Consider the following 15,817-nt stretch of genomic DNA (forward strand, 5'->3'; position numbering starts at 1 on the left):
AACCTAATTGCGCTTTTAAAACAACTTAACTTATATATAAAACTAATTGCAATAAAATACGAACTAGGTTACTGGAATATGAGATTTAGAGTTTTTCCCTCAAGATAACCATTAATTTATTTTAAAAACCCAATTGCGCTTTTAAAACAACTTAACTTATATATAAAACTAATTGCAATAAAATACGAACTAGGTTACTGGAATATGAGATTTAGAGTTTTTCCCTCAAGATAACCATTAATTTATTTTAAAAACCTAATTGCGCTTTTAAAACAACTTAACTTATATATAAAACTAATTGCAATAAAATACGAACTAGGTTACTGGAATATGAGATTTAGAGTTTTTCCCTCAAGATAACCATTAATTTATTTTAAAAACCTAATTGCGCTTTTAAAACAACTTAACTTATATATAAAACTAATTGCAATAAAATACGAACTAGGTTACTGGAATATGAGATTTAGAGTTTTTCCCTCAAGATAACCATTAATTTATTTTAAAAACCTAATTGCGCTTTTAAAACAACTTAACTTATATATAAAACTAATTGCAATAAAATACGAACTAGGTTATTTTATTTTACTATATGTACCATAAAAATGTGGATGTATATAATTTATTATACATATAATATACTATAAATAAATTTATTTAATGTATATAAAACATAATATAATCTTTCATTAGGGAATAAATTTATTGTATATTTTTTATGATTTGTACCCCAACACAAAAATAACTCGTTTATATAGGCAGACCTATCCAATTTTGGGGATAATAATTAGCATACGTAAAATTTTTTTTGATAAATTGAATGGATGTGTTTGCTAAAAAGTTTGAAGGGTAAATTGTTATGCTACCATCTCCCAAGTCTCCTCTCAAGTAGGCTCCCCACCACCCATATGTGCCTTGCGTTAGAATCGTATGATTACAAGATGCGAGTATGGCTAAATCGTCGATCGGTGAAATTCCCGGGCAAAAATATATATTGTCGATATTTCCCAAATTTTCGCGGGACCACTCTAAATCATCGCTGCACGCTATAAACGCGAAATGATAGTTTAGAGATTTATTGGATCTGTTATCATTCAAGTAAACATTTAAATTGGTAAAATAACCCTTAAACCAATTCATAGCTTTTTTGATGTAAGCTAATCCCGAAATTGTGCCTTGGTTATATACCATCCATCTGATCATGTCCGTTCTTCGAATGTGAATGGATACGAATATCAGCTGTCGGTTTTTAGACTCGGCATGGCGGTTAATAGACTCAAAATAGCTCGCTTTTATTTTTCCCAAAAATCTGTCAGCTTTAGATTTGATTTTCTTCCTGAAAGTAAACTCCCTCCTGATTTCTTCTTTATATTTTTCAAAATATTTGTATGAATTAGGGTACCCTTCGAATACATTATATCCATCATTTTTTACTTTATCGATTAGTAAGGTATTATATGCTAGAAGGTCAAATCTTTTTTCTAAACTCCCATTAGATCCAATTAAGGCAGAAGCTCTACTATAACAATTCATTGGTAATTCAGGCATTTCTCGATAACTTAATTTAAAATAATCGGACATTTTTGCTCCTTCTAAATATTCAGTTGATACCAATAAAGTTGGAATTTTTCCCGTGTCCTTCGCCAAACTATATATCGCAGCATATTGAAACATCATGTTACCCAATCGCCCTAATGCTTCCCATCCAATGTATCTGTTATTTATAGAGCAAATTATTATAGTTTTATTTATGTCTTCCACCACATCATTTGCAACGGGCACCATAGATTGGCTTTCAGCATACTGAGTATACGATGATGATTTATTTTTCGATAATATATTCGAATTATGAACACTTGAAGAGCCTAATAAATAAGTATTTAACAGTTCTGCCTTGGAATCCTCAGATTTGTCTAATGAAATATTCAATCTCGTAGGTATCCATAGACGACTCCGGTAGTTACTAAATGAATAAAAGAACAAGACTAGACAAATCAAAAATATTAACCATAGCTTATCCATTCGAAGAATCACGTTACGACGATAACCGTAAGGGAGAATTCCTCTGTTTGTGAATTATGATATAATCTTGTGGATATTTTTTATTAGACAGGCGCCTATAGAATTCCTAAAATATATATTATACAATATATTATCCATTTTATTTCAAATGTAATTTTTTCTTATTTTAATAATTTAATAAATTTTTAGGAAGTCTTAAAAAAAAATAAAATAAATAAATAAATTTATTAATTATTGATAATTTTTAAAGAATTCTGTACGAAAGAGCGAAAAAAAAAATATAAAAATGTTCCCATAATTTATAACTCCACTAAAAAAGTCATGAATTCTATTAATAAATATTATTATTTTGATTGTTATATATGGTAAATATTAAGTATTTTTCAATGTTTAATATTAATTTTTTCATTTTGTTCTATATATTTTTAATCTAATCTATATCATTTATCACTAGCCTAAACATTCAATAAAGCAAGTGATGTTTTAGTATTTCAAATATTTCATTCTATTAGGTTGAGAAAAATCTAGAATTAAAAAGGCAGTATTAAATATATCTCTACATTCACTTTTTTGATAAGTGTTCCTATCAAAATAATAGGCCTCTTTTTATTTTTAGTGTTAAAGCCTTCTATATATATTAATAAATTATTTATCTTCTTAAGTATTTATTTTATACATTGGAAAGAAGCATTAATCATTTATATTTGCAAATGAATAATATATAATATTAATAACTCAATCATGATATAATATGCGAATCATAAAATATAAAAATCGAATAGACATAATTCATATTGCATATTAAAATTAAATATATATAAAATTATGCCAATAGTAATATAGCCATTATATATAATGTAATATAACAAAATAAATAATTTATTAAAAAAAATCATATAAAATATATATCTGTAAAATAATAGCGAATGGAATATTCTGCGTATTTTGTTAGCGTTTTCTGCTTAATTTTGATAGTTATTTTTATTTAATTTTCTTTTTTTGTCATTGTCTGTTTTCTTTTTTATTAATTTTTGACAGTTGTTGACCGTGACTACAGGATAGTCTTGATACCAAGGTTATTCGTTATTATAAGGTAAAAACAATATTTTTATTTTATATTTTGTATTTCTCCTCAGGACATAACGCAAATCACATTTTTGTTTAAATTTTTTTTAGAAATTTAATTAATTTAAAAAAATAGTTTTTTTAAAAAAAAAAAAGAAGGTATTTTTAAATATTCTAAAATCACTTATTTACCACGGCCGATTTAAAGTAATATAAATTTTCCATATAATGAGATGGGCTTTATGTTTAATTTTGATATTGAGCCTAGCTTATTTAATAAAATTTCGGAGTATCCAGGTATTACTTATCAAAATTTGCATCTTATGGTTGATAAATTTGATGTAAATAATGCATTAGTGACAATTTTATTATTGATCATAATATGTGGGTTATCTATTATAATAAAATTTTTGTTTGTAAAATGTACTCTGGTTGCGACCAAAGTATATGGTAATTGGAAAAGAGACGCTATAGCGTCCGCTGATTGTTGGAAAAAAAATTCGGTCTTGGAAAGTAATTTAAATGTGGTTTTAAATGAAATCAGGAACGGCAGACCAGAAATGGTAGAAACTTTGGAATGTAATAACGATGATCGTTTGGATATTGTGGAGAGATCTGTAGTTATCCTCCGAGAATTGAAAGAAATAAAAGAAGTGATTACCATTATATATCAAGATATAAATAAATTGGTTATTGCGAATAGTAATGGTAATAAAGGCCAAATATGTGGTCCGACGGGGTTAAATGGAAAAAATGGTTTTTCTGGTAATAAGAAAATCTTTGAAGATTTGAAATATACCCGCTGTGGGTATAAGGGCCATAAGGTAGGGACCTGTGTAGTCAATCGTGAGGGTTTTCCGTTAAGGAAATCGACACTAGAAAATTCTAATGTTAGAAAAATTTCGTACCAACACGAATAAAGGTGAGGTTCCACAATCGAATTATGGTAAATCGCGTTTGTGTTTTAAATGTAACAAACCGGGACATGTAGCCATAAATTGTATCCAAAATTGACTATATGATTGCAAGTGTAATCATATAGTAAGTAGGAGATCGGGAGGTAGAAATAGTAATAAAGTAAATAACCAAGCTGAAATGAGATATGATTCTCGTAAAAGCCGTGGTTTTAACAGAACTTTTTTTTTATCCTGATGAGAAAAATAAAAATAATGAAGATTCTAATAATTTTAAATGGGAGAAATATCCTAAGGGTATTGTTAAATATTCCGATAAAAGGGATGTTAATACTTTCAGATGGGAAAAATATCCCAGTTATATTGAAAAAAAATATATGAATATTGTTAATGAACCACTAAATTATGAGTTGAATTTATGTTCAAATGGGAATTCTCATGAAACTGATGTTTCAAATGAGATAAATATTGATCAGTCAATTAAAACATATGAGATTTTAATGACTGAGAGATTAATCGAACCTTGTCCTTGTCCGAGAGTTACTGTAAGAGTTGACTCGAGGGACATCGACATGTTGTTCGACACAGGGGCTAGCATTTCCATAATGTCTAGAAGAAATTATTAAAAGTATTGGCCTGGGGGTAAACTTGAAAAAGGATCTATGTGTGTCAGACAATTTAATGGGTCTGAAATTGTAGTTTTGGGGAAAACTAAGTTGGGAGTAATTCTCCATGATACCACATTTTCCCTAGATTTATGGGTAGTGAAGAGAGATGTGGAGACCATGATGGGGTGGGATTAGATTATTCAGTTAGGTCCTTTCAATAATTATTGGAATATTTTTGCCATACATAATGGTTCGGCCCTAAATGAGACTAAAAACAAAAATATTGCTAATAATGCTCGAAAAAAAATTCATGAGATAGAAGGGACGGATTTAACCGTAAAACAAGATAATTCAACCCTTAATCTGATAGGTATGTAAATTCCACGGAATTAATGGTTGAAAACAATATTAGCAATTGATGAAAACCCAATGGTTGCTATTGATAGTGATGAATTACATAAAATGCTTGAAGATATATCGCTTTTAATGAAGAGATATGAAATAATTTTCGAAGACAAGTTAGGATCTTTTAATGATTGTCAAGTAAATGATTAATCCTTCTTTCCAATGTATAAATACTTAAGAAGATAAATAATTTATTAATATATATAGAAGGCTTTAACACTAAAAATAAAAAATCGAAGGCCTATTATTTTGATAGGGACACTTATCAAAAAAGTGAATGTAAAGATATATTTAATACTGTCTTTTTAATTCTAGATTTTTCTCAACATAATAGAATGAAATATTTGAAAAACTAAAACAACACCTTGCTTTATTGAATGTTTAGGCCAGTGATAAAAGATATAGATTAGATTAAAAATATATAGAACAAAATGGCATTAAGAATAATTTTAAGAAATTATTTTTATCATATATTTAAAAAAAAATACTTAATATTTACCATATATAACAATCAAAATAATAATATTTATTAATAGAATTCATGACTTTTTTTTAGTGGAGTTATAAATTATGGGAACATTTTTATCATATTTTTTTTTCGCTCTTTTGCTTTTCGCTCTTTCGTACCGAATTCATAAACTTCCTGTAAAATTTAGCTAAAACTTTAAAGAACATGTGTTAATTATATATTTCATAACTAATGGGTAGTTTTTATCATTTATGTTTAAAAAACTGTTCCTTGGCAAATTATATCAAACTAGGGCCATATTTCGAAAGATGAGCATATGTAAGACTTTTAATCCCGCCAAAAACTCCGCCATTTATGAAAACCACGCCTGCGCGCCGTCGATATTTATAACGGCAGCGCACCGCCGGGACCTAAATTTTTTTTTTTAAAAAAAAATCAATTTTATACATTTTTATTCTAATGATTGATCAAATATCAAAAAAATTAACAATAATGTCACTCATATGAAAATGCCCCAACCAATGACATATAATAATACCTAGACTGACGATTCATTCATTAAAAGTGTACATCAATACAAATCAGCTAGAGACGCCATCTTGGTTACTGTAATAAATATTAAAATTTTAAACGAGAGCCTAATTTTATATTATATCTGATGCAAACTTTATTAAAGAATTGCCTGTTCATCGAGATAATAAGAAAGTAAGTTATCAATTTAATATTAGTTTTTAACATGAAAATAATTATTATAAAGGTTACCAAAATGGCGGGTCCAGCTGATTTGCTTTTAACGACGCTTAAAAATGCATTTTAATGAATGAATCGTCAGTCTAGGTATTATTATATGTCATTGGCCCCAACCAAATCTTACCGCAAATTTATTGTTGCCTTAATTTGGAAAATATTATCGGAAAAAATTTTTCAGACTATGAATCGGATCTCGTAAGATAAACTAATTTTAAAAAAAATAATTTCTGCGGCGTAAATTTCAGTTTTGTTATAATTTTTCTAACGCCAGGGTTTTATATCTCACTAATATCCTCAGTGACATTCTTAGCTTTCTCGCTTTTCTTGGCTCACTTAAATTTTCCAAATTTCATAAATAATTATTTATTCTGAACATTAACATGGGAAAAATTCAGTGAGAATATTTTTTTTTCACTATCAAATCCAATTTCACGATTAAAAGAAAACGTTTTTTTTTATGCTGGTTAATTTCTAATTAAAAAAAAATACTGAATCAATACTGTATTTAATACTTAAATTGTATAGTTTGCATTGCAGTATATACCAATTAAATATTAATCTTAATTGATAAAAATGGGGTAAAATATATATATATATACTGAGTAAAATAATACAAAAAATTTCTATAAAAATGCTTTTGAGGTTTTAATTATATTCACCAAATTTAAGTATTTTTAGTGTGTTAGAAACTTAATTTAGAATTAAAAAGCAAATTCAAGATAAGATAACGAAACTTAAGCAAAAGTGTCATCTGATATTTATTTTATTGTATCTTAAAATGTTATAAATATAAAATTAAGAGATAGAAACTCAAAATATATATGTGTTAAATAAATTTTAATTTTAAAATTTTGGAAACATTCCATATAAACTACATTAATTAATACAATTCATGCCAAGATTCATATTTTTCTAAATATGTGTTTTAAAAATTTTTTTTTTATATTGTTTTCTAAGATTTTTATCTTCTTTGTATAAATATTTTTATTTTGAAATATATTTAAACTTAAAAAAACATTAAATAAAATACGTTTTTCAAGTTTTGCTTTGAATTTAGTTATCGTTTTCATCCCTTAAAAACAAAAATTTCAGCATAATATACTTAAAAAAGTTGTTTTTTAATAAAATATATAATTTATAGCATTTTTGAAACTATATGATTTCCGCATAATTATTTTTTAAAGTTTATTTTTGAAATTTATATATCATATTACATGCAAACAAACATTTATAGATATAATATTTACGAAAATAATAAAATAGGTAATTAACTCATCTTAAAGTAAACAATTGTAGTAGCACACCTATCGTAGAAAAAAAAGATTTCAATTAGTAGACCAATCAGTCTTTTCACTTATCCGTCCATATAAAAAAAATTTAAACCCCTCTCCATGTGGATGCTATGCTATCCTAGAAATTATGGCTAAATGATCATAGACTTCTGTAAATGACTAGTGTTGCTAATTTTCAGGGTCGAATTGGCTTGGCCGTCATGGATCACATGACCCAATAGGCCACATGATTCGACTCATCACGTCGCCTCGATAGGTAAAAATATAGATAAAGTGTTTGGTAAGAAGAACTGTTAATAACTCTCGTGAAGGAATACCGTCCATTTTTTAATAGCATAATATAATTTACAAATTAACGATACAAAAATAGAAGGGGATAGTAGAAGAAGAGACAGGGGGGGGCTAATTGAAGTAAGAAGATTCAAACCATTTATATTTAAAATACTAGAATATTATAATCTTGCCCTTTTAGATGCCAGTAATTTGAAATCTGTGCACAAAAAAATATTTTTGAAATAAATTATTTCTCAAAAATTTTATATTATTTTATATAAGATTTTAAAATTTTAGGAAAATATTTGACAGTGGAATGACAATTATACTACATAATATTGATTGATATATGTCTATTTTCAAAAAAAAAAATATGTTTATCGATTATGACACCAGGGAATTACTAACCTTCAAGAGTAATTGTTAGGATCAATTATTTAAGGGATTTTATGAATTTATGGTGATGGTTCGGTCCTACCGGTGCAAGTGGATGCTGCAAATGCAAATAATAGAATATCAGGATTAAAATTTTATCAATTATTTATTTAATTATATATGTTTTAGAGGGGGCCAACATCAACAAGACTTTCAATTTATTTGTAATATTAACATCACAACTAGAACTTATGTATTTGACATGTGGTATGACTAAATACTGTCTTGCTAAACTGTCTTGCTAAAAAGCAATTAATGATTATCAATCATAATTTGATGATATAATATCTTTTAAAAAAAAATTTTTCAAAAACATTTTTTTTATTTATATCAAATAATTTAAAATTCTATTTTTACTTAATATAATTGGAGAAAAAAAATATATTTACTAGCTTATTACAACTTATATTTTATTTTTCAATTACAAAATTTAACAAATTTATATCCATAGGAGGGCGTTTTATACATAAATATGAAAATATATTTTTAGGAAACCAGAATAAATATTGGATAGCGATTTTTTTGTAATTGGGTGTAAAATGTGAACAACCTAAAAAAAATTTAAAAAATAGAGGTTTCTTTGAGATTTAATTAATGAGTAGGTTTAGAAGCGAAAAATAGTAGAAAGTTTGTAAGGAACATACAGTTTAGCAAGAAAGTTTAGCAAAACAGTATTTAGTCATACCCATTTAACATGGACGTTTAAAATTTAAATCCGCCCTTCCCCAACCGAATCTTATTTTCTTGATGATTTATATCTTTGTTATCCATTACATCTTGGGCTTTCTCGTCATAAATTGATCAGTGAATGATTACAAATTTTATCGCAGCCGAACATTTTGAGCCATATAAATCGAACTAGAATATTAAATTCGAACATTTTTATTTCACCAGAAAGTTAAATAATGTATATATTAAATTTTGTTTTTCTTTTTAGGATCAATTCGATTCGTAAATTCTATTTGATATGATAAACGTACAAATCTCTTCAATATCGATAGTGATCATTTAAGATGTTACACTAGGGAATTTAAACTTAAAATCAGCCACCTCCCACCCCTTAAAGTAATTAAATTATAACTGAAGTTCTCGGGTATGGGCTTTTATTTTATACAACTCTTCACTTCTTAGCCTATGTGGCGTTTAAATAACAGTTCTCGGACTATTGTGCGTATAAGTACTTCAGGTTTGCAAATGTATGAAGGGCTCTTCATTCTTTCTCTACCCCTAAATTAAATATCCAATTTTATGGATTATGAGGAAAACCTAGCGTAGCTCTGTTGCATGCCAACACTAAAGGGTTTAGATCCAATAAGTAGAGAGCGACAGCGACACGACAAAATACAAATATATGTAGACCTGTGCGCCGGCCGGCCAATCACGCCGGCGCAAAAATTTCTTTCTACCTTTTTATTCTAATAATTGGTCAACATCACTCTTTTAATTTTTTAATGTCAATCAGGATTTTGATTAATTTTTATTTTCTACTATTTTAAAATCTTAATTATATTGACGTCATTATAGAATTCAATCAATCGAAAATTCCAAAAGTTACCATAATTTTACATATTTTTAAAATGGATGCATCTATTTTAAAAATTTAAATATTTTAGTATCCTAACTCTGGATAATAAAAAATCCATAGTCTGGAAATTTTTTGCAAAAGAATTAGAGAAATTATTATTGCTCTAAGATATTAAACTGCAGAGGTTGAATTTGAATTCGAGGAATATCAAAGAAAATGTCTAAGTACAATAGATTTAACATCAGACATGTTAGATCTTGACAGCATTGATCCATACTCGGATACCCGTTTTCAAATTGGCAATTCCAATTATAATAATAACACACGCATATGATAACCTTAAAATTAAATATCCCAACATGTTGGCATAGTATATTAATTATGCTAGCATATCTGGATTAAATAAGAATTTAATTAATAATGTTTTGAAAAGAATTGAGAAGCACTTTCTCAAATTATCTAATTATGAATCTGATCTGGTAGAAGAACTATTAGCATTTCTTTCAAAATTTAAAGTAACTGTCGAATTTCTTTCAGTACAAAAATGGCGTACTATAAACTTGGCGTTACTTTTTAGAAGTGAAATTGAAACACATTTAATAGTAAATGATAGTGATAGTTCTGAAATTATTTCACTTAAGGAAAATATGCTAAAAAAACTTGCGTTACGATTTCCGGTTTGTAATCTGCAAGTAATTTTATATAAGTATATTCTTTCATTTTTTATTTAAAATTATCTAGGTATTGGCTTCTCTTTTAGATCCAAAATTTTAAAAATTGACAATTGTGTCAAAGTATTTAATAGAGCAAAATTGCTCAGCTCTACAGAATTTATAATAAAACATCTTAAACTTATAGAGAATGATGATAATCAGGTAGTAAACATAGCTAATGAGGATGAAGATGAATTATTAAATTCAAGTCATTTGACAAAATTGGCAAATAAACATTCAACAAATATAAATTATGATTCCAAGTTAGGTGACTTAGAACAAGAATGCCACAGTTTTCTTGGAAAACGACATTCACAAGATATGTACGTTCTCAATTTTTGGAGATAAAAGAAGAGTGAACTTCCCAATCTTTCCAGGCTCGCCAAAAAATTATTTGCATTACGGCGACTAGCACACCTAGTGAAAGAGTTTACTCTACCGCTGAATTGACGTTAAATTCAAGGAGACTATCATTATGTTCCAAAAATTTTAATAAAATAATTTTTATAACATGAAATCGATTTTGAATATAATAAGTTTTCTATTAATGAATATTCAAAAATATGCCGAGATATCTGTAGAATAGTGTATATTTTTTTTTTTTAAATTAATAAACAATTAAAAAAATTTATCTTATAAAAATTTATAAATGTGCCAATTTTATTGACGGCGGCTAAAATCGGCGCACCGCCGGCCGTTGATTAGATTTTTTAATTGCGCCGGCCGCCAATATTTCGTCGGCGCACAGGTCTAAATATATGTAACTACCAATGACTATTCATAGTGAGCTTTTGCGACGCGACACGACAATCCCGCCACATTTGTTCGCATTAAACATAAAAATCAAGTTACAAATCATTTTGTTTTCCATGCGACATAACAACAATATGGCCCGAAAAAGAAAATTTGCAAGTAAATTTTTGAAATGCTATTAAAGATAATAAATGTTATATTAGAATATAAATAAATATTATGTTAATAAATTTTTTATAGAAAATCAATAAAGATTTCATCAACTCAATCAGATACCATCAGCTGAAAACAATATTGAGACAGGTAATTAAAGAGTATATTAATTTGAAATATTTTTCTTTTGCAGTAAAGATGGCCAAATTAGTGTGGAAAAATCCAATTTTAAGGAATGATTGTAATCATATTTTATATAAATAATATTATATATATTTAGCATTATCAACTAGTATAGGATCAAATTTATCTTGCAAAAAATTAATTAAAAAGAGGGATATTGATCAAGGTAATTTGCATCCTTTGTAAATATATTTGTAATATTTAACTAGATCTATTTGAGAAAATTCTTGAAATATAAAAAATAAAAGAAAATACATTATCAACAAACTCTTGGATCAATGTTATCAAAAAGATTTGAAAGTGGAAAGAAAAAACTTATTAAATTTTTTTTGATATTTTGTTATTATGAAAGTGATAATGAATAAAAAATATTATATTGCATTGTTATTATTTCCTTGAAGAGCTTTTATATTATTTTATTCATATTTAAGCACATATAATAAATACTTTCTTTTTATTAAATAATTACAAATCAATATAAAAAATAGAGTAATATTTTTAAAATTTATTAAATTATAAAGCTATAATTGCCATGATAATTTATTTCTATAAAAATATTCAGAAAAGGCATCTCTAATATCTTTAGAAACCTTTGAGGAGTTTTTTTATAGATTGAGGATTCCATAAATAATTATTTTGATTAGGATCTTGAGTATCCTTGGGGTGGAGATCTGTTTTCTTTATCAATAACTAAATTGTGTATTAGTGCATAGGTTTTTATACTTGTTTTGCTATTGGTGACGTTGGTATCCAAGGCTCTATTAAGAATACACCATTTAGATGCCAAAGGTGCATTCCACCATTCTTCTGGCCCTTGAAAGGCGATGAATAGTTACATCCTGTTCCCAAATATCTAAGCAATTTTGATTATATAAAATAAACTTATCAATTTTTCTTCTACTGATGATTTATAATAAAATTAGTTTTTTTTACCATTAGTTTTGATTTAATTTGGCTTAAAATATAATAAAAGGTTTTAATAGGAATAATTTTAAAGTTGTATAGATACCTTTTTACGTGATACGTGATATATAGCGCATTCGCCCTCTAACGTTGAATATACAACAGAGCATTTTTAAAAAAAATAAAAATATGCTTGTCGCAACTACTATGAATGCTATGTCGCTTACGACACATCAGCTGCTCTGTCGTTTAATGCCGTGTTGTCTTTGTCATGTCGCTGTCGTTCTCTACTGTGAATGCACCCTAACTTAATATAGAATTTGAGAAAATATTTAATTATATCATTTTGAATTTGTAAATTCCAACAACTTACATTCAATATTAATGAAAAAATTTGCCTAACATTGCATTCTTATGCAACTACATATGTAATTATATAATTACCATATTTATAATTTAAATGAAACCAACTTAATATAGAATTTTATGTGAGAAAAATTATTTCATTTTAAATTTATATAACAAGTTACATAATATTTTGATGGAAATATTGTTTAACAGCAAAATATCAAAATTATTTAATTATTTTAAATATCATTCTTATGCAATCAGTTTTAATGAAAAGAAATAACTTAACATTACATATTCTTATGCAACAAAATATCAAATTATATAATATTTTCATTTATATTAATTAATAACTATAACATTATTTGCTTCAAATTTTGTTATAAATTCATATTGTTTAAAATTGTTAAGCTATTAAATATTATCCAAGACAAATATAGTTTATTTTTATTTAACAAAAGTCAGGTTTGGACTAAGGTCAAGTTTTTATTAGTGTCTGGCAGCGGCGTAGAAATGGGAGTAATTTTGAAGTTTAAACCACGCCAAAAAACATGCAGATTATACGTTTAAACTTGAATTAATTATGGTGCGATTAATCTGTTTATTAGATCAATTTTTCTTTATTAAAATAATTATTTCTTTGATTATTATTATGAAATTGATATTAAAAGATAAAATTATTATTAATTTAAAAAAAAACAAAACTGATCAGCTGTTAAATCGCAATTCACCTCACTATGAATTCAGGGTAAAGCTCTAAGATTTAGGATCGGATAAATATCCCAATAAAATAATATTTTAACATTTAAGTTTGTTAAACATGAACATAAGTTTTCTGATACAATTAATATTTTTTTGGGGAAAAAATATTATCATTGATTTATATGAATTATTTAAATTAGTATGCTACCAAAAATATGAATTAAGGATAGTTTAATGGCTTTCCTAAAGCACTTGATGGTATAGTTGAAAACACTGCGTCTATTTTAACTGAAAGGAATGAATTACATCTAGCAGAAGTAGGTGGATTAATAAAAATGCTTTATAATGCCACATATTTTTGTACATTCTTATCTACATTTATTATTTCAATCTTTTGAAATAAATTATATTTATTTTAAAAACTATTCATTAATCTTAATAGATATCTCAACGAAATCTAAATATTCTTAAAATAATGGATGACGTCAAAAGACTTCTTAGATTATTTGATTAAGCTGAGGCTAATGTCTTAGACATTTTCCAGGTCAACTCTAATAATTTTTTAAGTTGGTGTAGGGGTTAGGGAATGAGTTAGATTAAGTGGTCGTAAAACAATTTATCAGTATATATATATAACTTTCGGTAAAAGTTAATTGTATATAAAAAACATTTGAATATTATTTACAAGAAAATAAATTAAATTTCACAATTATATCGAAACTTTAAATATTTGAATTATAGCCGCAAAACAATATATAAAACAGATAATATTATAAATAAAAGACCATGAAAGTATAAAGTAGAATATATAATATTACTACACTTTGAATGTTATAAACTAAATATTAAAGTTTTAATAAACTATCACCAATTCCTCTTTAGAATCAAAGGGTTGACCTATATTAAAACAAATTATAATTCAAAATAGTTATAGCTCTCATTATTTTCCTGACAACAGTTTGACTGGCACCAATAATATTTGTTTTTGAATTTGTATAAAAAAAAATAAGTCCTTTTCCGGAACTTAATATGATTATCTAAGCAGTATCCCTCTAATCTCTTAATAATTTTATTGATGCCTTAAAAAAATGATTTCAATTTACATGAAAATTATTTGAATATGCATTAAAATCTAAGAACCAATAATAACTTTAGACACTTTTAGTTAAATTTAAAAATAAATTTTAAACATCAAAAAAAAAAATTTTTTGATTATTTCTTAAAGTCATTTTTATTTATAGCAAACATAATTTGTATTTTTGATAGTTATTAATAAAACTTGTATAATCCTACCTCAGATTTATTGTGATAAAATAATATCTCCTTAATTACAATTTATATTAGGGTTAGAAATATTGATTTTTCCTTAAAATTAAGGAATTTCATTTGGAATTGATTTTGTATGTTTGGAAATTACAAAATATATATTTATATAGAATTTCTAGGTAACATTTGATCAAAGATTTTTCTTCTTTTAAGATTTTTTTGATTCTCATCAAACTCTGTTATATATAAATTTATACCTTACAATATTTTAGCTTTATTTATATTTAAAAAAAAAACATTTTACCTAACTTGATTATTGATTGGTATTGATTTACAATTATATATATAATAGATAACAATTTTGTAATAGGACATTAATTTTTGCATTGATTTTTTTAGATTCATTTTTATATAATCTTTTTTTTTGACGCTTCGAATGATGTGAATTATTATAATACATTACGTGATGCACATTCATCCACTTCTTATATGCTGTTGTTTGAGTTATAGAAATACTACCACGACTACCAAATTACTATCATCAGTCTCACAAATTATCATTAAAGACTTCAGATAATGATCAAACTATGAATTTATATGATGTGAAATACTTAATGATTATTATAATATATCAGTTAATAAATTAAGGCAATATTTAATATATATTAAAAATAAATATTGATTTCTTATTTAAAATCAAACAATCACATATTTTGCATAAAAATAAAGTAAAATAATATTTATTTCTGAAACCGCCAAAGAAAAAAATTGGAGAAATATATAAATGTACCAATATATTTGCGTTAGTAAGAGAATTCTTCCCTATAGAACCAAGAGAAAATTACTTTTACCCCTTTTTTAAAAATTATTGATTAAATAATATAATAATTTTGTAATTTAATAAGAAATATTTATAATGCCGGATTCAGTGATATTTTAATTAAAATTGATCTGATATTATTAGAATTGGATATATAGATAATAGATGGTAATATGATTCTTAAGATAAACCCGATCTAATGGCGGGCAAAAGACCTAAGG

At 26.0% G+C, this 15,817-nt stretch overlaps 1 protein-coding gene and 2 long non-coding RNA genes across 4 annotated transcripts; 1 reads left to right on the top strand and 2 right to left on the bottom strand.

Annotated features, from left to right (window-relative positions):
- Positions 1-597: 597 nt before the first annotated feature.
- Positions 598-2,019, bottom strand: LOC135928849 (galactoside alpha-(1,2)-fucosyltransferase 2-like). Its single transcript, XM_065465312.1, has one exon. The coding sequence runs from the start codon at positions 2,017-2,019 to the stop codon at positions 748-750; it is 1,272 nt and encodes a 423-aa protein (XP_065321384.1). The 3' UTR covers positions 598-747.
- Positions 2,020-8,529: 6,510 nt separating this feature from the next.
- LOC135929144 (uncharacterized) lies at positions 8,530-11,938 on the top strand. The gene is made up of 5 exons (XR_010572492.1): positions 8,530-11,380; positions 11,462-11,524; positions 11,568-11,615; positions 11,655-11,723; positions 11,767-11,938. It is a non-coding gene; the product is annotated as an uncharacterized LOC135929144 (long non-coding RNA).
- A 68-nt stretch (positions 11,939-12,006) lies between these two features.
- Positions 12,007-12,572, bottom strand: LOC135929145 (uncharacterized). 2 transcript variants are annotated; one of them, XR_010572494.1, is made up of 3 exons: positions 12,491-12,572; positions 12,281-12,410; positions 12,007-12,235 (listed from the first exon to the last, which is right to left on the bottom strand). It is a non-coding gene; the product is annotated as an uncharacterized LOC135929145 (long non-coding RNA). The 2 variants fall into 2 exon arrangements; XR_010572493.1 differs by having other exon boundaries at positions 12,009-12,235; positions 12,281-12,438.
- Between the last annotated feature and the right edge of the window lie 3,245 nt (positions 12,573-15,817).

The sequence above is a fragment of the Gordionus sp. m RMFG-2023 genome, chromosome 4 (genome assembly GCF_954871325.1).
Source record: "Gordionus sp. m RMFG-2023 chromosome 4, tfGorSpeb1-WG-v2, whole genome shotgun sequence".
NCBI lineage: Eukaryota > Metazoa > Nematomorpha > Gordioida > Chordodea > Parachordodidae > Gordionus > Gordionus sp. m RMFG-2023.

Coding starts and splice junctions, on each gene's coding strand:
- LOC135928849 (XM_065465312.1), bottom strand. CDS start 2,019: ATGGATAAGCTATGGTTAATATTTTTGATTTGTCTAGTCTTGTTCTTT.